Here is a 23868-nt window from a genome sequence, read left to right on the forward strand (position 1 = left end):
CCAAAGTAACTCCATTTTGAAAATCAGCACCTGCCAACCCAGTCATGATCTTCCCAGTAGGCCCACCCCAAGCGTCCCTAACTACCGAAACCACAGCAAAGACACCAAATAACAATCACAGGGTCAGACAGGTTATTTTTTAACTACTCTATTGTACATGACTATATAGTCAAGAAGTTTTTTCCTACAGACTTCTGTGCCTTGCAGAGGAGCAGCCTGGCAGACTCTCTCTGTCAATAAACCATTGCTTGAACTCAGAGATGGGTCTCTCATGAATATTTACACCAGTTACCCTAACAATACATAGGCACCTATGGCTTCCCCTGACATGGGACCCCTGCCCACTGCATGATTGCCATGGGCTGAGGCTGCATGTGTCTTCCCTGCCCTGACCGTTTACAGGAAGCCTGACCCTCCTACTGTACCAGGACCTCTAAGCTGACTCTCTTTATAAAGACTTTCCTGAACCTCAACAGAAATCCTTTATAGGAATCTCTGATCTGACTTTTTATAGGGACTCCTACCTTTACTATCTAGAAATAGTTTCCTGATCCTGAACAGGAAATGATGATAGGATTCTCTGTAATAGTCCTTGCCCTGATCTTGCCCTAGCAGTCCTTCTTTCACCCTGTACAGGAACCACTGTCCTGACCCAACAGAAGAAACACTAACCTGAATCTCTAAAGGAACCACAGTTCTAACTCTGCACAGGACTCCCCTCTGACTCCCAGCAGGGAACTGTGCCTTGAACTGGTAAAGAAACCAGTCCTTAAACTTAACAGGAACCTCCCATTTGTGTCTTTAGAGGAATCCAAGGAATGAACCAGTGAATAAAATCACCTACACTATAGGGGAACCTGTTTTGTTTTGTGGTGCTAGTAATGGAATCCAGGGCCTTGCACTTGCCAGGCAAGTTCTCCACCACTGAGCTATACCCCCAGACATTCCCTTGCATGTAGATGTGATAGAGGTTTTTTTGTTTTTTGTTTCTTTTTTGGTACTGGGGAGTGAATCCAGGGGTGCTCAACCACTGAGCACATCCCCAGCCCTCTTTTCTATTTTATCTAGAGACAGGGTCTTACCGAGTTACTTAGGGCCTCGCTAAGTTGCTGAGGCTGGCTTTGAACTTGTAATACTCCTGCCTCAGCCTCCTGAGCCACTGAGATACTGGCCAGCATGCCAGGCTTGATCACCTAATCTTTTGGGGTTTTTTTTGGTTTTTGTTTTGCTACTAGGGAGTGAACTCAGGGGTGCTTAAACTCTGAGCCACATCCCCAACGCTTTTTATTTTTTATTTTGAGACAGGGTCTCACTAAATTGCTTAGGGTTTCACTAAGTTGCTGAGGCTGGCTTTGAACTCGCAATCCTCCTGCCTCAGGCCTCCCAAGTCACTGGAATTACAGGCATGTGCCACAGTGCCTGGGTGAACACCTGATCTTTTTGTTTTGTTTTTGGTACCAGGGATTGAACCCAGGAGCACTTAACCACTGAGTCGCATTCCCAGTCCTATTTTTTTTTTCTTTTTATTTAGAGACAGGGTCTCACGGAGTTGCTTAGTGCCTCGCTTTTGCTGCGGCTTGCTATGAACTCGCAATCCTCCTGTCACAGCCTCCTGAACGGCTGGGATTACAGGAGTGTGCCATGGCACCCTGCTTGAACACCTGATCTTAATGTCTCTGTGAACACAAACTCTGTACCTGTATAGAAACACCTGGACTAACCTGGTAGACAGCTGTTATAATGCAGTTTAAGAAGCCTCATACTCAACTTGCATAGGAACCTATAGGTTAGAGCTCTCTAGAAACTGCAGCCTTGTCCTATATAACAAACCCCTGCTTGATTCAGGAAATAACACTACAAGATTTCCTGTTCTCACTCTATCCAGGAACATTTGCTTGATTCAGTAGAGGGACAGCAGAATTGACCCTGTCCATAAATCCCTGTCTTTACACACCTACACAAATAGAATACCTCTCCTCAGGAAAAATGGAACTCTTGCCTTAATTCTATAAAAAAATTCCAGTCAGATAAAGGAGATCAAAGACTGAAACTCTACAAAGCCAGAGTGAGATCTGTTTTACATTTAAAGGGTTGTTAAAAAGTGAAAGAAAAGAACAGCTGGGCATGGTGGTGAGTGCCAGTAGCCCTAGCTACATGTGTAGGAGGGATTCCTGATTACTTGAGCCCAGGAGTTCAAGACTAGCTTAGGCAACACTGTGAAATCTGTCTTGGGAAATAAGAAAGAGGGACAGGGAGAGAGAGATAAAGAGAGGTAGAGATAGGAGGGGGAGAGAGAGAGATGCCATTGAGACTATAGGTGGCTTACAAAGCCTAAATTATTTACCAACTGGCCTGTCATAAAGAAAAAGTTTGCTGACGCCTACAGGAACCTCTCTTCCTTCTACCAGGGATTGAACTCAAGGGTACTCTACCACTGAGCCACATCCCCAGCCCTATTTTATATTATTTATTTAGAGACAGGGTCTCACTGTGTTGCTTAGCACCTCAGTTGTACTGAAGCTGGCTCTGAACTCGAGATCCTCCTGCCTCAGCCTCCTGAGCAACTGGGATTACAGAAATACACCACCATGCCCGATGGGAACCTCTCTTCTTATTGTACATGAAAATGTTCCTTGACCCATTACAAGATTCCTTAGTCTATTCCTTCGCAGGCATCACAATCCCAGAATGTTCCTCAGTGTGCATCATGTTTTCTTTGGTGTGTCTAGGGATTTAAAAGTCTTAGGTGTGTGACCCTCTTGTACCAAGACAAAAGTCAGGAAGAGTGGAAAGAAAAGGAGGCTAGAACTGATGTTTTCAAGAGGGTCAGTGGGCCTGGCTACTGGGCAGTGGAGCTGTCAATCTGTTTGTTATTTAGTGATGCTGAACCCCAGACAGCTTATCTCTTCAGCCCCAGCCTACAGCCTGGTAGGAAATTGTGGAGAATGAGAGGGGGAGATTAGGAGGACAAACCGGCCTCCTGCAGGGCTGATTAATTTAGACATTAGGGTGGAAGTTGGAGGGTAAGCACAGGGGACAACTCCCCCTTTACTCTTCATACACACATGCTTTCTACTACAGCTTGAAAGCAGTGGTTACTCTATGGAGGGGGTAGGTAGGGAGAGCTGCCACCCATAAGAAACACCTGTTCCCAAGTCCATACTGGTCCTGTTCAGTGGATACTAATATTATCACAATTTTCCAGATGAGGAAACTGGGTACAGGGCTCTTCAGTAACTTGCCCAAAGTCACATGACTCTAAGTCCCATAACCTCAGTTTCCTTATCTGTTAAGCAGCCTTAGCACTGGGAACTAACTCACAGAACTGTGGCTTTCAACAACGCCTGCCACATAATACTTGCTAGTATTGCTGTTACTTGGCCCCACTAAGACTCCTTCCACCCACCACCCATTTTCACGGCAGAAAGTCGCGGCTAACATTCGGGGAGTGCTTCTTGTGTACCACTGTAAGCGAATATTAAGTCAGAATATTCTCATATTTATCATCATCACAACTGTCATTCTGTCTGCCACCAGGTACCGTCCTGTGTCAACCTGGCTGTCAGCCCAGCCACCAGTCCGCCCGCTCGTTGTCATCACCATGTGCCACGCAGGAAACCCTGGGAAGACGCCCCTTTTCCTAATGTCCTTATTTCCTTGCTTGCTCTGGAATCACCGCACGACACACTTGGCGCGGGACTGAAGGGCACCTAGGGAGACCGGACAGGGATGCAGGGATGGCGGCCAGAGCAACCAGGACGACAATGGATGGCAGCTGGGGGAGGGGGCGTTAGAGTGAGAGCTCGGTTTCGAACCCCTGATGTGCACTTCACGCAGGCGCAAAGCGACTCGTGTCGTTCCAAAAGACGCTGTACTTCATTTTGTGAGCTCGCGAGAGGTGTGGCCGGCTCACGAGACGCAACCCCGGCTCTGGGCGGGATTTGGGAGGGCAGCAGAAAGACCTAACCCAATGGAAAAAAAAGGATCCGGCGCCCGCGGCCCCACGGGTCGCCGGGAATTTGGCGGCGTGAGCGGAGGGCGGAGTTTGAGAAAGGGGCTGCGTTCAGTGAGTGGAGCCAGAAGGATTGGCTGGCGTCAATAGCTGAGGAGGGAAGAGGGTGGAGGCTGGCGGGAGGCGTCTCGGGACTGGCTGATGGGAAACGTTAGGGATTCGGTGTGGGCAGGAGGTGGGGTCGGGCAGAAGGAAGGGGACAGTCCCCTGAGGAGCGGGGCTTGTTGAAACGCTATAGGGGCGGGATCTGATGGAGAGGAAGGTACCCCGATAAGGGGAGGAGTTAAATGAATCGTTAAGGGTGGAGTCGAGGCCAGGGCTGGGTCTGGCTGAGTGAAAGGGTGGGCGAGTTCCTGGGAGATAGGCCGGAAAGGGCAGGTTTATGAAGAAGGGATGCAGTCTTAGAGGAAGGGTGAGGCTTAGAGGAATGAAAGGACCTGGGAATGAGGCTTAGTACAGTGGAAGGAGCGGTGATTGGCTGGAAAAGTGCAGGCCCCAGAACGGACTGAGCCTGGGGGTTAATTGCTCAGTGAAAAGGTAAGACTGAAGAAAGAGAATCGTGTGAAAGGGGTGGAGTCCCGTGGAACGGGTGGGACCAGATGGAATGGACACCTCAGTGGATGGAAAGGGCCTTCAGAGAGGCGGGGTTTACAAGGCAGTGGGGAATGGGACAGCGTAAGGGATGGAGTCTAGTATAGGGGGTGGGACCTGAAAGGGGGTGGGATGCGGGGGCCTTAGAGGCGCTCCAGCTCCCTCACAGCCAACTCCGCCCCTCCAGAACCGTGTCAGGGGACAAGGCTCCCCAACAATGACCTCCACTGGGCAGGATTCCACCATAACCAGGCAGAGAAGGAGCAGGCATAACCCACAGTCGCCCCTTCAGGACTCCAGCGTCATCTCGGTGAGGCCCCAGACCTGCCTTGATGAGGGGGAGGGAGGGTAAGCCAGCCAAAGCCCCAGAGTCTGGACTCTGACCCTTCTCTCTTATTGGTAGAAGCGGAGTGTTAAGAAGGGTGCTGTACCTCGCTCAAGCCCAAATCTAGCGGAGGTAAAGAAGAAAGGCAAAATGAAGAAGCTGAGCCAAGCAACCGAAGAAGACCTAATTGTGGGGCTTCAAGGACTGGTGAGAGGGGCCTGGCTGTGATTTGGCCTCCTGTGACAATCAAAACCCTGAGATTCCCCACCTTGGACAATATGGGATGTTCCCTCTGATTCAGGCCTTGAATGGATCTGTGTCTCTCTTTTTCCCTGCAGGATCTGAACCCTGAGTCCAAGGCACAGATTGGCACCGGCTTGGTGTTTGATGAGCAGCTCAATGATTTCCACTGCCTCTGGGATGACAGGTGAGGCTGGATCCTACAGACTGTCCCCCAACTACACAAATACACACACTTAGACCCTCCCCCTTAGCAAGAATGAATCCTTGCTTACACCAACCTGGATACTGGAAGCAGATAATTTAGGGATGTGGGGCTTATTCTTGAAAGTGTTTTTCTCATTTAACCAACATACATTTATGAGAGAGTACTGTGTTCCAGGAGATGGTGATAAAAATGTGTCAAAGAAGATAGAATACTCCCTTGTCAGGGAGTTGATAAGTGAATAGGAGGGCAGGATCCTTAAACAGCTGACAAATGTAGGAGGTCTTAATGATGTAATAAGTCTAGGAGATTCAGGAGTGTTTAATAGTGGACACTGGACTAGCATCCAAGGGTTCCCAAAAGCCTTCCTTGAGGAAGGGACATTTGTGCTGAAATAGGATTAAACTGCTCATTCACTCTTCAAAAGAAACATCTCTGTGTTCAAAATATATTCAATATCTGACTTATCTGTACTGGATCCCTGCTTCCAGCCTCCACACAGCAACCTAAAAATATGTATGAGATCACATTCCCTTTCTTAAAATACTTCAAGGGCCAGGTGTGGTGGCACTCGCCTTTAATCCCAAGGGTTCCTGTAATCCCAAGGGTCCAGGAGGCTGAGGCAGAAGGATCCAGAGTTCACCAGCCTTGGCAACTTGGTGAGGCCCTAAGTAACTTAATGAGACCCTGACTCAAAATAACATATAAAAAATGGCTGGTGATGTTGCTCAGTGGTTAAGCACCCCTGGGTTCAATCCCTGGTACCAAAAAACAAAAATAAATAAATAAATAAATAACCTTCAAGGGCAGAACATTGTTCTCAAGGTAGTCTGAATTCCTCATCCTGGCCTCTTAAGGTTCCGCGTGATGTAGCGCCACATTACCTTTGTGACCTCATTGGCCAGTCCTCCCCCTCATTCGCTTTGCTTCACTTCACTTCACTTCAGTTCACATACACCAGTCTCCCCCCTGGCTGTTTTTCTAACATGCCGGGCACCCTCTTGCCTCTGGTCTTTACCCTTGGTCAGTCCCTTTTTCAAAGTTTACATCTCAATGAGACTCTCTCAGAAAGGGCTTTCCCTAGCCACTACCCTCCCCCACACCTGATCTTAGATATTTTCCTAGCCCCTGCCAATTGTTAATTATTATACTCCCGTGTTTACCAGTTGAATAACTGCCTCCCCTATTCTGACCTAAGACTAACTCATGATGCCAAAAGACCTAAATTGTGGAATACATATTTACCATCTGTTGAGGAGTTAGAAGTAGTGCAGTAAACAAACAAAGACCCCCTGCATTCTGGGGAGGAGGAAAGACAAATAGACAAACAGGATGTGAATGGATGAGTGTGTTGGAGAGAGCAGTGCTGTGGAGAAGCACTAAGGCTGGAGAGAGAGCAGTAGAAAATACAGTGGAGGGGATGCTTCCATTTTAAATAGGATAGTCAAGGAATGCCTCACTGAGATTTGAGTGGGGATCATAAGGGAATGAGAGTGAGCCCTGAAGCCATCTGGGAGAACAGTGTTCTAGGCAGGGAAGACAGCTACAGTCAAGTCCCAGAGATTGGCTGAAGGGTACATGACTCAGTTGAGAATGGTGCAACCAGTCCAAGTGAAGCAAAATGAGGAAGGGGCTATGAGTGGGAGATGGAGTCAGAAAGGTGATAATGGGCAGATAGTTTAGGGCCTTTTGGGCATGGATGGGGAAAATTTGGGCTTTTACTGGGAATAGGATGGGAGTCATGAAAGGGCTTTGAGTAGTTGGTGGACATAATCTGATTAGGATTTATGCATTTATTTATGGTGATATTTAGAATTGAACCCAGGAGTATTCTATTGGCCATTTTTATTTTTTGAGACAGGATATCACTAATTTGTTGAGCCTGGTCTCAAACTTGGCAATCCTCCTGCCTTAGCCTCTTAAGTCACTGGGAATATAGGCACCTGCCACTATTCCCAACTCTGATTAGTTTGGATTTTTTTTTTTTTTTGGTACCAGAGATTGAACCTAGGGGTACTTAACCACTTAACCACTGAGCCACATCCCCAGTCCTTTTTTATATTTTATTTAAAGACAGGACCTCACTGAAGTGCTCAGGGCCTTGCTAAGTTTGTTGAGGCTAGTTTTGAACTCTCGACCCTCCTGCTTCAGCCACCTGAGCTGCTGAGATTACAGGCATGTGCCACCACCGCACCCAGCTCTGATTAGGATTTTAAACACTAGCTGATGTGGGCAACAAGGACTGTTTGAGGAGTGAGGGCCAAAGCGGGGAGACCAGTGAGGTGATGATGTGACAGCCCAGGCTGGAGTTTATGGTGACAGCAATGGTGGTGGAGAGACAGTCTCACTCTGGAGGTGATAGGAGGCAGGGCAGATGCCGTTGTGGGGGTGACAGCTGTGGAAAGGTAGATGCAGAAATGTGACAAGAGCAGACATGGGGCCTGGGGATATAGCTCAGTTGCTAGACTGCCTGCCTTGCAAGCACAAGGCCCTGGGTTCAATCCCCAGCACCACAAAAAAAAAAAAAAAAAAAAAAAAGATCAGACATGGTACTCCTCAGTGTCCCCATGTTGGTGTATATAACTGCATCTCTGTCTCCTCAGTTTCCCAGAAGGCCCTGAGCGGCTACATGCCATTAAGGAGCAGCTGATCCAGGAGGGCCTCCTGGATCGCTGTGTGTCCTTTCAGGTGAGTCCCCCAACTGGCACTGTGGGTAGAGGAAAGGGAACTGATAGGACCTGGGCACAGCCTGTGCCTTAGCCCTTTATTCCTCATGTCTTCTCAGGCCCGGTTCGCAGAAAAGGAAGAGCTGATGTTGGTTCACAGGTGAAAGAAAGCTTGGGATCCTGGTGGGGCTGGGGAGGAGGCTCCCTGGACTAACGAGGGCAAGCTAAATGCCCTAGGAAGGAATATATGAACTCTGTTGCCAGCCTTGGGCAAGTCCCAGATCCTCCCTGAATCAGTGTCATCACCTATAATGGGCTAGTAAACATAAGTTCCCTAGAAGGGCTTGATATATGTTAAGTGCTTAGAATGTAGCATGACACATCATCAGTCCATGATGAGCTATAGTTGTTATTATTACCTGGTTATGTAAACAGATAGTGGATATGTGGGCAAAGTGAGCAGAGGGTTCCCCCAGAGGATTGCGGAAACCCAGAGTAAGTGGCCTGGTGTGGTATGGTTCACAGAAAGCTAGCTTGGCGGAGTGGGTATTTAAGCTGAGCTCTGAGAGGAGAAAAGGAGTGAATCTGATGAAGAAGAGGGCAAGAAAGGGAGGAACAGACAGCTGGAACAGGCTGGCCAAAAGTCTGGAAGTAAGATTTAGAGTGGCTAGAGCAGGGGAGAAAAGGAGATTACTAGAAATGATGTGGCTAGGAGAAAAACAAGGAATATGTCTTATATCCTGGCTGTTCCCTCAGATTTGACATTTGGGGGAGGTCCGATTTGACTAGAGGTCTGGTATATGAAGGGTTCTCAGCTGAAGAGAGGATAGGGCCCTTAATCTCATCTCCCACCTGTGTTCTCAGCCTAGAATACATTGATCTGATGGAGACGACCCAGTACATGAATGAGGGAGAACTCCGTGTACTAGCAGATACCTATGACTCAGTTTATCTGCATCCGGTATGGATGAGAATTGTGAGGTCAGGGATCCCAGTAATCCTGGAATCCCCTGTCCCCATGCCCACTGCACCCTGGCAAAAGCAGCTAAGTGGATATGGCTGCTCTCCCTCTCTCTCACTCCCTGTTTGTCTCCCCACTGTCTACAGAATTCATACACCTGTGCCTGCCTAGCCTCAGGCTCTGTCCTCAGGCTGGTGGATGCGGTCCTGGGGGCTGAGATTCGGAATGGCATGGCTGTTATCAGGTAGGGCCTTTCAGCACTTGATGTCTTACATTTTTGAAAAGTCCTTCCCCCAAATGAAAAACGTTTTGGCCTGTGTACTATCTTTATGTGCTCTAAAAGTCAAAAGGTGCCAAATGGGTTCAATAAAAAGTCCCTCTCCCACCCTTGTCACACAGACATATGACTTGCTCTACTTGAAGGTAGTCTTTATAACTAATGACTCTTGTGCCCTCCTATAGATAAGATTATTTAAGGGATTAGCATCAAATTCTGTTGATTCTAAGGTGCACATTTTTTTCATATCTGGAACATCTTGAACTCTATTCATCTAACAGTGACATATCAGAACTTAATAAGGAGCATTTTTTATTCTATTGTTGGCGTGGAAAATCACAGAACATCTATTCATCTCAGAATTGACGAGATGCAGTAGACAGATCCTTTGTCCTCCCTCACCTTTTTTTTAACCACTAGCAGTGACACACTCCCATCTGGACCATGCATTTTTTACTTATATGCCCTGGAAAGTTTTCCCTATCAATATGTAACTTAGACCTCAGTAGATACCGTGGTACAAATGCACCATAACAACTCCTCTATCACTGGGCATTTTGGTTCTCCCCAAACATTTGCTTCTTCATACATACACCACAGCAAATATGGGATACATTTGTAAACATATTATTTCTTATATAGGCTGTGGGCTAAGTTCTCACAGAAGAGTGACTGGTTATGAGAACGTATACCTAGATAATTTTAATGAACATTTTAAATCTCCTTTGGAGAAACAGTAGAAGATTGGGGCAGGAGTAAGGGTTTGAGGAACCCAGTTACTCAGTTCCTGGCAGATCTGCAACATGACCACTGGAGGAGTTGGTGGTCCAGGGGAGGGTCCATCTCTACAGAGGACCTCCAATCTGACGTTCCCTGTCCTTCCCAGGCCTCCTGGACACCATGCCCAGCACAGTCTTATGGATGGATATTGCATGTTCAACCATGTGGCTGTGGCTGCCCGCTATGCTCAAAAGAAGCACCACATTCAGAGGTCAGTGGCAGAGGACAGGTTTTATGGGGGTAGCATGGGGTGGAGTACCCTGGTCTGGGCTCTTCCTCCAGATTCCCCTTGATCCCCTTGTACAGAGCCTCCCTTCTTTTACACTCACAGGGTCCTTATCGTGGATTGGGATGTACACCATGGTCAAGGAACACAGTTCACCTTCGACCAGGACCCCAGGTACACCACAAGTCCCATTGTAGGTGTTAGATTCATAGCCATCCCAACCCATACCCTTCCAGGCCCAGCATGAGGGACTGGGAGTGAGGGAAAACATTCACATTCTTTGGGTCCACCTGGAACCAGAATCTGTGCTGCTCCCTGAGTGTCTGCCTGCTGTCTCCTAGTTTCACTCTGAGGCAGAAACTGTTGAATTCCCATTTAACAGTTTGGTGAGATTGAACCTTTCAGGTTAAGAGGTCACACAGCAATGATGTGGGAGAGACAGAATTTGACTCACAAATATTTGGAGGTTTTATTCATCAATTTACCCTTGAGCTGGAGTGAACTTCAAATTGCAATTTAATTATTTTCTGATTATGACAATACTATAAGGTATTTGTTAAAAAATACTAAAAGAAGGACTGGGGTGTAGCTGGGGCTAGGGGTGTATCTCAGTAGTACAGTGCTTATCTAGCATAAGGGTACACACCAAAGGGTACCCAGCTTACCCTTCCTGCAGAAAGTGATTAATGAGTAAGTCCTTGTCAGTAGGGGACATTACTGAGTAGTAGTTGTTTTATCTAGTCTTCTGTCTCACCAACTACTTAGAATCTGCTCCCCCCATACATCCTCAGTTCCTGTGGCGCTTTGTCTGATCTAGGTTGTTTGTTCTATAGACATTGCTTTATTGTTTTCCAGCATTCGCTGTTGCTGACAGGTATCTTTTCATTCCTTTCCAAGCAATCTAATTTCCTTTCTATAGCTTTTAGGTTCTTCTCTTTATCCCCTCTGTTCTGAACTTTCACCCTGGCTCCTTTGTCCTATTTAGAAGTGGGTTCACATTTTATATCTAAAGACTCATGTCTTTCTTCAGTCCTTGGAAGTTTTCTTCAGTTAGGTCTTTGATAATTTCTACTTCATTTTGTCTGTTCTCCCTTTTTAGGACTTCTACTAGTCAGATGTTAGACCTTTTAAAACTTATGTTTTCTGTCTCCTTTTGTTAGACCTTTTAAAACTTATGTTTTCTGTCTCTTTTTCATTTTGCTTTCTTAGGAGATTTCCTCAAATTTATTCACAAGTCCTTTTGTTGAATTAATTAATGTATGTAGACATTCTTTTAATCTCCCCAAGTACTTTCTTCCTCCCTGTTTCTATGCCCTCTAATTTCTGATCTTGTTTTTATAAAGTACTGATTAGATACTTTATGTTCTGAATTTTGTCCTTTATTCTGAAGCTATTTTTTTCTTGGTCCTTCTCTTTCATACTGGTTATTTTCCTCAAACATGATCCTTATTTGGCTAACTAAAATTTAAAGGACTGTTGTATGGGCCATCATGGGATTACTCTGCTGTGATGTTTGTAGATCTGCTTTGCTAAAAAGCATTTTCCCCAGAATGGGGACACAGAATGTCTATTGACAGGTCTCAAATTTAGGGACTATGGAAAAAGATCCACACATTAGATGGGATCTTGCCAAATTCCAGAAATAAGAGAGCCTCTTCTGGATAGCATCTCTTTTCCCTCAAACTTGCCAAAGATAAGTCTATTTTACTTATCTTTTCTAATCTAGCTTTTGTCTTTTTCATCATCTCTATTGTTAGTTGTTTTAAATTCTTCATTAATTTTTGTTTTATCCTTGTTAACTTCTTCCTATGTTCTTTATTTTGTTCATTATGTCTTCTTGAAATGAATGCTTCAACATTTATCAACTCATTGGTCAGCCTTGTTTATTCATGTCTGTACCCATTGCCTTCCTCCTATTTATTTTGGAGCTAATCCCAGATACCACTTTTTCTTCTGCAAAAATTCCAGACTGCATCTTTAAAACATAAGGGTGCTTTTTAAAGCATTATTGGCTGTATCTCTATGATAGACTACTTACCCAGCAAGCAGGTTCCATCCCCAGTACTGCCAAAAGAAAAGAAAAAGCATTACTTCACAATCATGCCTGCAAAATTAATGAGAACTCTTAAATATCATTAAACATTCTTTTTGTCTTAAATACATCAAAGAGGCTAGAGCTTTAGTTCAGTGGTAGAACGTGTGCCTAGCATATTCATAGTCCTGGTTTCAATTCCCAGCATCAAAAAATAAAAATAAAAATAAATGCATCACAGACTGTAGGTGTGTTATTTTTTGAATACCTTGTTGACTATATGCATAGATGTGAACATTTCAATACATTCTTCCTTATGAATAAGAATGTGTAAGTGAAAAAAAATCAGTCCATGCCCTTTGCTCTCCTTATTCCTCATCTTTCAATCTTTACTACAGCAGCAGGGAAACAAATTGGACAGTCCTTAAAATGCTTTGATGGAGACAAGGCAAACAGGTAAACTTAAAACCAATCAGAAACAAGTTTGATGAATTTGTCATTCAGTGACTTGGCTATTCAGAATTGATTTTGTCTGCATTGGCCTGGATCTACATTTGATTTTTTTTTGCAGAAGGGATAATTTAGGTCATATTGTGTCCCCCAAAAACTCCTTTCTCAGTGTGGGAGAGGGACCTCTGGGACCCCCAGCATCTCAAAATCCACGTTCCAGAAATTTGTTGGAGTCTCGTATTTTCTGACATTCCTTTTTCCATTCTGTCCTCCTAGGTTGGTGCTTGTTTTAAAATTCCTTTACTGAATGAGGGGTGTGACTCAGTGGTAAAGCACATACTTAGCATGTACAAGGCCCTGGGTTTGATCCCCTAAATAAAATATACAAATATTCCTTTACCATCTTTTGGCTAGGGTGTCAGGAAGTCAAGGAGGTAAACTTGTGCTATCAGTCTACCACTTCACTTGAAGCTATTTGAACTAATTTTAAAATTCCCTTCTGTGCTGGGGGTGTAGCTCAGTGGTTAAGCACCTCTGAGTAAATACCCAATACTGCCACCAAAAAAATCTTTTTATATCGGTTACATTATATTTCACATATACTTTAACATTTATGAAGGTGTGACTCTTTAAGTTTGCCTAGATTCTTTGTTTACCACCTTTTCTTGTATTTCTATAAAAACAGTGGAGGTGATGGCTGCCTTAGATTCTTTCTGGAACAAGGCAGGGGGTGGATAAAGTGATAGATGGGCAGGGTAGACAGATGGGTGATAGCATGATCATTTTGTTTTCCCCAGTCAGAATTCAGCAACCCCCACATCAAAATTTCTTTTTTTTTCTTTTTTATTATATAATTTTTTTAAAATTTGTAGATGGACACAATACCTGCACTTTATTTTCTTAATGTGGGTGCTGCGGATCAAACTCAATGCCTCACACATGCTAGATAAGCACTCTACCACTGAGCTACAACCCCAGACCCCCTATCATAATTTCTGTGAGAATTTGTACATCATGTCTTTTCAGTCAGACCCAGTACATCATGTTCTTTGAGTTGGAACCTGGACATCATGTCTTTTCACTATCTGTTTTTTGTTTCAGTACATCTCACCCCTATGTGTACTCACTTTCTCACTTAAGAAATAATAAAAGTAGCCTGTAAGACATTGTGGAGGAGGAATTGGCCTTATGGCAGTCCTAGTCAGCACCCCCCACTCCAGCTTTACACACAGAACCATGTTCTACCCCTCCTTACTCCTGGCCCCTGGGCCTCCCACTTCATTGAGGAGAATCACTAGACTCCCCAGCCTAGCCTGAGGGTGTTATCAGCCTTAACTGGCTCCCTTCAGCTAAGAGGCCATGGCCCCAGTGGGCCTCCAATGTCATAAAGTTGTTCCTACCTTGGTCATGGGGACATGATCTAGAGTCTTCCAAAGGGTCAGGAGGTGGCTCTTGGGATCTTAGACCTGAGTCTAGAATTGGGTGGGCCTTGAGGGGCCAGTGATACTTGCTGATAGAGAGGTTCCACTAGTAGACAAATGAATGAGTGAGTGAGGTAATGGGTAAATAAATGGAAGAATTAATGAATGGGAAGATGAATAAACTGGGACCGAGTGGAAGGTTAAATTAATGGAAGATTGGATAAAAGAATTGAGAAATTAATGAAGGAGAAAATGAACGAGTGGTTGAACAGGAAAACAATGGGTAAGTGGGTTGAAAGTGTCTGAGAATTGACCCTCTCTAGCTCCCTTACCTTTTGTGGTACTGGGGATGGGACCCAGAGCCTCAAGCATGCTAGATAATCCCTCACCTCTTTTCCCCTCTGCCCTCAGTGTCCTCTACTTCTCCATCCATCGCTATGAGCAGGGTCGGTTCTGGCCCCACCTTAAGGCCTCTAACTGGTCCACCACAGGTTTTGGTCAAGGCCAAGGATACACCATCAATGTACCTTGGAACCAGGTTAGTGTCTGACCACACTCTGTCCCAAATGAGGCCAAGCCCTGCCCTTCCACCATCTTGGTGCAGGTGACTGACTAACCCCCATCACACCTCTGTGTCTGCAGGTGGGGATGCGGGATGCTGACTACATTGCTGCTTTCCTACACATTCTGCTGCCAGTTGCCTTTGAGGTTCGGGGAGTCTGGGAAATGTTGGGGTGAGAGACAACATTGAAGGATTGCCTATGAAGGCAGGTGGCTTCATGTAGTCTTTTGCCCCCTCAGTTCCAGCCTCAGCTGGTCCTGGTGGCAGCTGGATTTGATGCCCTCCAAGGGGACCCCAAGGTAAGGCAGGCTCCCTGGGGTGATAGGTGGTCAAATGGGGCTACACAGCCAGGCTGATCCTCTGCATCCCCCCAGGGTGAGATGGCCGCTACTCCAGCAGGGTTTGCTCAGTTAACCCACCTACTCATGGGTCTGGCCGGAGGCAAGCTGATCCTGTCTCTGGAGGTGAGTGACTCACCTTGTCTCTTAACCTGTGGATCCTGGAGAGTTTAAGAATAAAGCCTTCAGGCTAGAGGTACAAATTAGTGGTAGAGCACTTGCCTAGCACGTACAAGGCCCTGGGTTCAATCCCTAACACCACCAAAAAGTAAAATAAAAAACAATAAAAGAAAAGAGCTTTTAAGTCCATCAGCAATTCCCGGCCTAACTGGACAACCTTGCGTGGGTCACTTGACTTCTTTGTGTCTCTGTTTTCTATATGTCAGATAGGCAAAATGATAATGGCAGTCACTTCATGTCATTGTCCAGTGAATTAAATGAGTTCACCCTGTAATTACTTTGTTGTTTGACATTCAGTATGTACCCTAGTATTGTTATTGTTACCATTATTGTTCATCCCTCACCCCAGGTGGCTACAAACCTCCGCTCCCTGGCTGAGGGAGTTAGTGCATCGCTCCACACCCTTCTGGGAGACCCATGCCCATGCTGGAATCTCCTGGTGCCCCCTGCCCAAGGTGAGTCCAGGTGGAGGACAGGGGAGAAGGGGGCTTCTCACTGTCCTCCTGTGGCCATTTCATCCCATTTACCCATCCCCTGCCCTCAGTGCCCAGACTTCACTCTCCTGTACTCTGGAAGCCCTTGAGCCCTTCTGGGAGGTCCTTGTGAGATCAGGTAGGAAACTGGGTGTGGACTTGGTGGGGGTTGGGCATGTACTGTCTTACATAACCCCCTCTGACTCTCCTGGGCAACCTTGGTGGGGGAGAGTCAGGGCCTCTCTCACAGTAGGCTCAGGTTTCACACCTCCACCCCTTTTTATGTTTGGGCTACCTGTGTTCCAAGGTATAAGGGGGAAGCCAGATTGGGGGAGTAGGTTGAACATGACCTCCCTTTGTAGCTGAGACCGTGGAGGAGGAGAACATGGAAGAGGAAAATATGGAGGAGAATGAAGAGGAGGGACCCTGGGAGCCTGTGCTGCCTATTCTGACATGGCCAGTGCTACAGGATCGCACCGGATTGGTCTATGACCAAAGAATGATGACTCACTGTAACCTATGGGACAAGTATGCAGTCAGAGGGCTGGGATAAATGGGTGGGGGTCACTCCCTACCAGGCACTAAGCCCCTATCTTTGGTTTTCCCCCTACCTCTAGCCATCACCCTGAGACACCCCAGCGCATCTTGAGGATTATGTGCCACCTAGAGGAACTGGGCCTTGCGGGACGCTGCCTCGTTCTGCCAGTGCGTCCTGCCACCAAAACTGAGCTGCTTACCTGCCACAGGTCTGGCCATGGTGGGTGTGGGTGGGCTACAGGGGCTATGGATGGGCTCTGGGAGATAGAGCCTAGAGCTCCCCTCCATGATGTGTGGAGCTGCTGTGGACTCAGAGGGCCCCAAGTCTTGTTTCCAGGGTGAGGCCCAGGAAGGGGACAAAGCCACTTCACTATCTCCTGGGGACTCCTTTCTGTGCCTCCAGTTCTGAGTACGTGGAACGTCTCCGGGCCACGGAGAAGATGAAAACCCGGGACCTTCACCGTGAGGGTGCCAACTTTGACTCCATCTACATCTGCCCCAGCACCTTTTTCTGCGCACAGCTTGCCACGGGTGCTGTCTGTTGCCTGGTGGAGGCTGTGCTCTCGGGAGAGGTGTGTCCACTTCAGGATGGGCCCTAGACTGGGGAGAGGAAGTCCTAGCAGAATGGAGAGGGATACTTGCCACTTAAGGAGGTTCTGAGGGAGTTGAGCAAGGCCCTTGGAAATGGGTAATGGGGAGGTCCCTTCTCACTGGGAGGGGCATTCCAGGAGTGGGGACCCCTTGCAGTTGGTGAATTGGTGAGGGGACAAGAGAGAGGGAAGAGAAGAAAGGGGAGAGCAATGTGAGTGAGGGTCAGGGGTCCATCTTACTACTCACTTCTCCTCCCAGGTTTTGAATGGCATTGCTGTGGTACGACCCCCAGGACACCATGCTGAGCAGGACGCCGCCTGTGGTTTCTGCTTTTTCAATTCTGTGGCAGTGGCTGCTCGTCACGCCCAGGCCATCAGTAGACGTGCCCTGCGGTAAGGGCTCCCTAGAGACCTCCAAATCCTGATCCTTGTAGGGACGTAGACCCCACTCACAACCCAGTGCTTACTCAGCAGGTCAGCAGCACAGGCCCCATGAGTTTCCCAGAAACAATCAAGGGTCCACTTGCCCAATACCTCCCCAGAAAAGGACCAAGAGGTAGCCTCTCAGTATTTGCCCTATTAGGACCCCCAGATCATGGCACCCATGACTTATAAACCAAAATCCAGGGTCCTGTTCCAGTGTTTCTGACCCCTAACAGTTAGAACCCAGACCCAAACCCCCAGTACCCCAAAGGCCAGGGTCATCACATAAGACCTAGCCACTGAGGCCTGAACCCAGTTCCCAGCACTTTCCCCAGAACAGCCAGGGCACTTTCTCAGGCCCACAGAAAGTCCTTATTGGACCCAGAGTTGGGCTTTCATCCTTATTGATGCCAAGCACTTTCCCAAGAGACCCAGGGTCCTGCCACGCAGGAACAAGTTTCTCTACAGCTCCCAGGGATCTAGCTCTTACCCTCCTCAGGGATCAAATGTCCCAGTTATTGAGGAGCTATTCTCTCCCTAGGATTCTTATTGTGGACTGGGACATCCATCATGGTAATGGGACTCAGCACATATTTGAGGATGATCCCAGGTGAGGGGTTGGGGCTAGGGGCAAGGGTGTGATCAGGGAGGGGACTGAGCCATGCTTGGGGCCCCTAACCAGCCATGGCCCCCTCCAAACCCCATCCCTGGCAGTGTACTATACGTGTCCCTGCACCGCTATGACCACGGCACCTTCTTCCCCATGGGGAATGAAGGCGCCAGCAGCCAGATAGGCCGGGCTGCAGGCGCGGGCTTCACTGTCAATGTGGCCTGGAATGGGCCCCGCATGGGTGACGCTGACTACCTGGCTGCCTGGCATCGTCTGGTGCTTCCCATTGCCTATGAGGTAAGGCTTAAGATATATGTCACAAACCTGTGAGGGTGGCAGCAGGTACCTGCCTCCTCGGTTTGTGTGTCTGACTGCCTGGTGATTGATCGTGAGAAAACCTGTGGGTGCCTATACTGATGGTCATTAGGGCAGGGGTGGCTGGGATGGCCTTGTGTGTCTGACTGTACACTTGACTGCCCTCTCTTTGTGACACGTTTGTCAGTGACTGCCTTGGCTTTGCTTGGGATGACCTTTTGGATGTGCAGTGGTGGTCTGTGTGGCCTGGCTAGATCTGTGTCCTATTTTTCTGCCATCATGATTGCCTATCTGGATGTGAGGGTGATTGTGACTAATGCTCTGTGGAACTGTGTGTGCAGTGGAGGGCTGGTGGTTATTGTCATCCCCTTTTCTCTGTGTGATAGGTGTGATACTGTATGTCACTGGATGCTACTATGTCTTGACAGACTCATGAGACTCTGGATGTGGGAGGCTGTGTGGAACCACCATCTCTGTGTCTGTCTGCCTGGGCTGTTTGTGTGTGTTTCCCTGGTTGGGAGTGGTGTAGGTGTGTCTGCCTTCCCTGTGTGTGACTGTGCATGGATGGCAGGAACCATCCTGTGAATGCATGTGACTGTGTATGCAAGTGACTACCTCCTGTGGGTACAGCTGTGTGTGTGAACATTGTGCCTGGGTGATAATGGCATAGGGCATGGGTATGATTGTAACTACAAAGGTGGCTATAGCTATGGATAACTGTTCCTTCTGAAAAACTGAGTATGTGTGTGGACTAGTGCAGATGTACAGTTCTGTCCATCTGGGACTTGTGATTGTGTGTGATGCTTGCGCTATTACATATTCTGTGACAAAAGTGTGTTTGCCTCTCTGTGGCACTGTGTATAAAATCTGTGTTGTGTACGTGTTTGACCCTGGGTGCATGTGTGTGAGGACATGTCTCTATCTCTCCACTTCTCATGTCACCATCTCTTGACATCTCAATCTCCTTGTGTGTGTGACTCATGTCTGTCTCATGACTCTCTCATGTCCCCTTCTGTCCATTCTTAATATCCCTGAATCTCTGTCTGGCGCGTCTATGTCTTTGGCAGTCTGTGACTGTGTCTCTCTTTTTCCTAGTTCTGAGTTTCTGTTTCTTGTATTTCCCTCTCTTGTGCTCTTTATTTTCAGGTCTCTGAAACCAGGCCTTCTAGTCTCCAGGCCCAGAGTTTCCACCTCTCTGACTTGCATCTCCATGTCTTCACTTGTCTTTGTCTCCATCATTTACTGCCCACCAAAGCCCTTCCCCTCACACTCTTGTGTCTCTTCTCTCCCTGCCTCAGTTTAACCCAGAACTGGTGCTGGTCTCAGCTGGCTTTGATGCTGCACGAGGGGACCCACTGGGGGGCTGCCAGGTGTCACCTGAGGGTTATGCCCACCTCACCCACCTACTGATGGGCCTTGCTAACGGCCGTATTATCCTTATCCTGGAGGTAACTCTTTTTCAATCCTTCCCATGGTGGGGGCAATTTGGAAGGGTTGGCTGCACTACTCAGGGCAATTTTCCTAAAGTCTTTTGAGTGTCTCACCTGGAATTGTTGGCACACACTAGGAATTAATAATAACAATAACAACAGTGTTAACAGCTTTAATTGAGCACTTACTATGTACAAAGCTCTCTTCTCAGTACTTTATATTTTTCTTTACTTGACAAAGCAGCCTTATGGTGTATGGTCTGCTTACCTCATTGTTTCCCTCTCTTGAGTTCAAGGGAACTGAGCTGGGTATACTTGTGCATGGGTATAGTCCCAGCAACCCAGGAGGCTGAGGCAGGAGTTTTGCAAGTTTAAGGCCAGCCTTGGCAACTTAGGAAGAACCTATCTCAAAATATTTTTTAAGTGGGGCCGGGGATGTAGCTCAGTACTTGCCTAGCATATATGAGGCCCCAGATTCAACCCCCAGTACCACAAATAAAAGATCAGAGGAACTGAGGCACCAGCAGGTAGTGGTCACATTTAGTAATGGCAGAGTTCAGGTTTAAACCCAGGCAGCCTGGCTCGCGGGTCTGTGCTTTTACCATCATCTGAGTGGTTTCTAACTAGTTCCTGGAACAAAGTAAATTCACATTTTGTAAATGATCCAGTGCCTCTGCCTTCATGCTTCAGTTTCATTATCTGTAAGGTGGGCATGGCTAATCATGGATGGAAGAGTGTCTGGTATATGGTAAGAGAAATTCGCTGGCTTGCAAAAAGTCCCCACTTACAATACAATACGCCCAGGACTGCTTATGGGCAGGGCAGGGTAGTGGTTGAGAACATGGACTGTTTGTCAGATGTCTCAAGTTCAAACCCCAACACTGACTCTTCAGCCATTGTGACCTCAGACAAGTCATCTAACCACTCTGAGCTTCCTTATCTATAAAAGAGTAGAGGCTGAGGTTCCTATACAGTGTGGAAAAATTCATGATAGGGGATCATGTAGAGAGTAAGACCAGTCATTTCTAAAGTATGTCAGGACAGGCCTTTTTATATGGGTTCACAACAGGCAGGCATCTTGTAAAGGTCAGGTCAGAGGTTTATATGGTGTGAGGACCAGGGGTTCCTGGACAGTGCAAAGACAGATTTCTGTATGACATGAAGGCAGGTCCCTGTAGATTGAGCACCTGTGGTTGTGAGAATTAAGTGTGTTAATCTGCATGAAATATTTAAAATAGGGTGTGGTGCACACAGCATGCATTTAATAAATGTCAGCTATTATTATTGCAATTATCAGTATCAGTATTGCTGGTTATCACTATTATTATCTTGCAATTGACAGCATTTTTTACCCTCCCACAACAACCACCTCATAGTGAGTGCTGCCCATCTTACAGATGTAACTCACACTCACATTTGTTCCTGGTACCACCCTCCACTCCAGACTTGCAGGGCCGTGGAGTGGAGAGGAAGAGGAATTGGGGAAGCAGGGCATCTAATCCTCCAAATCCCCTGAAGATCCCCCACTGTACTTTTTTTTCCCCTTTACCTTAACAAAGGTGGCTACAACCTGACATCCATCTCAGAGTCTATGGCTGCTTGTACCCCACTCTCTCCTTGGTGATCCCACTGCCCCTTCTGACCCTGTCGCGGCCTCCACAGTCAGCAGCCCTGGCCTCCATCTCTGAAACCATCCAAGTCCATCAGAAATATTGGCGCAGTTTGCGGGTCATGAGTGAGTGAACCCAGGGAATTACAAGGAGGGAACTCAGGGAAAGAAGGGGCAGGGGGCAGGAATTAGTGGCAGGAAGGGGATAGCACCCCACACTCAAGGATCTTATTCCATGGTTTCCAGAGGTAGAAGAAAAGGAGGGATCCTACAAGTCTAAGTCTATTACCAAGAAGATGCCCCAACCAGCCAATTCTGGATCTGCTAAGGGAATGACAGCCCCCGAAGGGAAAGTTCTAGAAGAAAGCAAGAGGAAGGCTACCGCAGCATTGTCTGTGGAAGAGTCCACTTCAAGCCAGACTAAATCAGAGACAGCTAAGGTGGCTCTCACTCAGGACCAGTCCTCAGACACAGTCATTGGGGGAGCCACAACAGACCAGGCCACCTCAGAAGAGACTGTGGGGGCTGCCACAAAGGACTGGGCCACCCTCAAAGGCAGCTGTGGGGAAAGACACGCTGGACCAGACCACTGCTAAAGAGGCCAAGGGAGGAAGCTAAGCCAATCCAAAATCTTCTAGCCTCGTGTGCAGAAACAAGACCCCATCAGGCTCACCTGTGCAGGTAGCCATAGCAAAGCTGCCCTCAAACCAGCTAATGGGGAATCTCAAAACCTTGGAACTAGGCCCTGAAGCTCAGGTAAGGTCACCAAACCCAAAGAGAAGGGGTAAGAATTGGGTCTCTCAGATAAATTTATTTCCTTCTGTGTGTCCAGAAAACTCCAGAAGCTCAGACTGCAGAAGAGGTGAGCCTACTAGGAGAGGCGGCTGGAGGTCATGATGTGGATAACTCAAAGCTGACACAGGGATCTGAGGATCTTACTGATATGGACCAGGTAATTTCAGGCAGAGGCTGGGATTGTGACATCTTCTTGCCCGTTCATGCCTCCTGGTCTATATAACATTCATGCATGTTATATAGAAACATAAAATGGGAGATGGGGTCCCTAACTTACTCAATTTCACCCACTCACCCTAGGCCATATATTATGCTGTGACACCACTGTCCTGGTGTCCCCATTTGGTGGCAGTATGCCCCACTCCTGTAGCAGGCCTGAATATAAACCAGCCTTGTGAGAACTGTGGAACACTCGAGGAGAACTGGGTGTGTCTGTCTTGCTATCAGGTATGGAGCAGAGGAAGGGAATTGGGTGGGTTGACCCTGGAGCAAACTGCATGTAGGTGCTGAGCCCCACCTGACACTTACTCTCCAACTTTAGGTCTACTGCAGCCGCTTTGTCAACGCTCATATGGTCCAACACCATGAAGCCTCTGGACACCCACTGGTCCTCAGCTACACTGACCTGTCTGCCTGGTGTTACCCCTGTCAGGCCTATGTCCACCACCAGGTAGGCCCTGGGAAGACCCTTTACCGCCCCCAACACTCACCCCCCACCCACCCACATACTCCTTCTGTGATTGGGTAAGGGGAGAACGCAGATGCTACCAAAGGCTGCCCCATGATTATTTATTGTGATGTGGGGGCTGTGAGATAGATAGTCTGGGGTGGGGGTGGTTGAGGGCTGGAGTGGGGCAACCTCCTGGCTAAGGCAGAGCTGTCCTCACTCCTCTCACCTACCCTGTTCTTGCCTCCTCCTCAGGCTCGTCTAGATGTGAAGAACATCATCCATCATATAAGGTTTGGGGAGAACATGCCCCACCCACAATAAAATCCCAGATGTGCTCCCTCTTCGCTACCTTCTGAGGCCCAAGCCTTAGTTTCTTTGCAGTCCAGGAGGGTGACTTCCCCTCTGCCACACCCCTGAATATCCTTTGACAGTTGCCCAAGGTGCTTATTTAAATGTATTAAATACTTTTAAGAGGACTGTGATCAGTCATGGACCTGCCCCTGCCCACTGCCTGCTTGAGGTGGCACCACTACTCTACACCCAGAAGGAGGGAGGGGCAGCTCAGCAGCTCCAAGAGAGCTGAAATCACAAGGATAACATTTGGGGGGGAGCAGCATTATGGCAGGATTGCATATTTAATAAAGTGCAAATTATTACAAAATCTGGAGAAAGCCTTTTAACTTTGAGTACGTTGAGAACTCCACATCCCTAGTCGGCAAGGTTGATGGTCATGAAGGAATGAGGGAGTGAGTCTTCATAAGGGCAACCCCTTGCCCATTCATTGCCCCCAGAAAATCTTATTAAAATAACCAGGTGCTGTGGTGCACACCTGTAATCCCAGTGACTCTAGAGGCTGAGACAGGAGGATGGCAAGTTCAAGGCCAGCCTCAGCAAATTAGCAAGGCCCTAAGCAACTTAGACCCTGTCTCAAACAAAACAAGACAAAATTTAAAAAAACCTCTGGGGATGTAGCTCAGTGGTAAGTGCCCCTGGGTTAAATCCCCAGTGCCCCCCCCAAAAAATAAACACTTGACTGGCTCCACTGGAAATTAAATAGTAGAATACATGAGAAAATGGGCACCTGCCTCAGAAATAGGGGCCTCACAGCCAGTCCCAGCCATAAGTTCGTTTGAGAAGAAAGGAAAACTCA

The 23868-nt window shown here is 47.4% G+C and overlaps 1 protein-coding gene across 1 annotated transcript; it reads left to right on the plus strand.

Annotated features, from left to right (window-relative positions):
• Positions 1 to 4535: 4535 nt before the first annotated feature.
• On the plus strand, positions 4536 to 23531 carry Hdac6 (histone deacetylase 6). The gene is given in 34 exon segments (XM_047536803.1): positions 4536 to 4549; positions 4791 to 4913; positions 5007 to 5135; positions 5267 to 5355; positions 7977 to 8061; positions 8159 to 8199; positions 8904 to 9000; positions 9147 to 9244; positions 10164 to 10268; positions 10389 to 10457; positions 14598 to 14724; positions 14829 to 14894; positions 14988 to 15047; positions 15123 to 15212; positions 15616 to 15688; positions 15691 to 15721; positions 15811 to 15878; positions 16102 to 16267; positions 16357 to 16485; positions 16680 to 16848; positions 17126 to 17259; positions 17831 to 17899; positions 18004 to 18196; positions 19513 to 19662; position 19707; positions 21204 to 21250; positions 21252 to 21275; positions 21277 to 21379; positions 21500 to 21801; positions 21803 to 22009; positions 22086 to 22205; positions 22349 to 22495; positions 22590 to 22718; positions 22971 to 23531. Coding segments are annotated over 33 exon segments (3480 nt in total). The 5' UTR covers positions 4536 to 4549; positions 4791 to 4820; the 3' UTR covers positions 23040 to 23531.
• Positions 23532 to 23868: the final 337 nt, after the last annotated feature.

Source organism: Sciurus carolinensis, chromosome X (assembly GCF_902686445.1).
Source record: "Sciurus carolinensis chromosome X, mSciCar1.2, whole genome shotgun sequence".
NCBI lineage: Eukaryota > Metazoa > Chordata > Mammalia > Rodentia > Sciuridae > Sciurus > Sciurus carolinensis.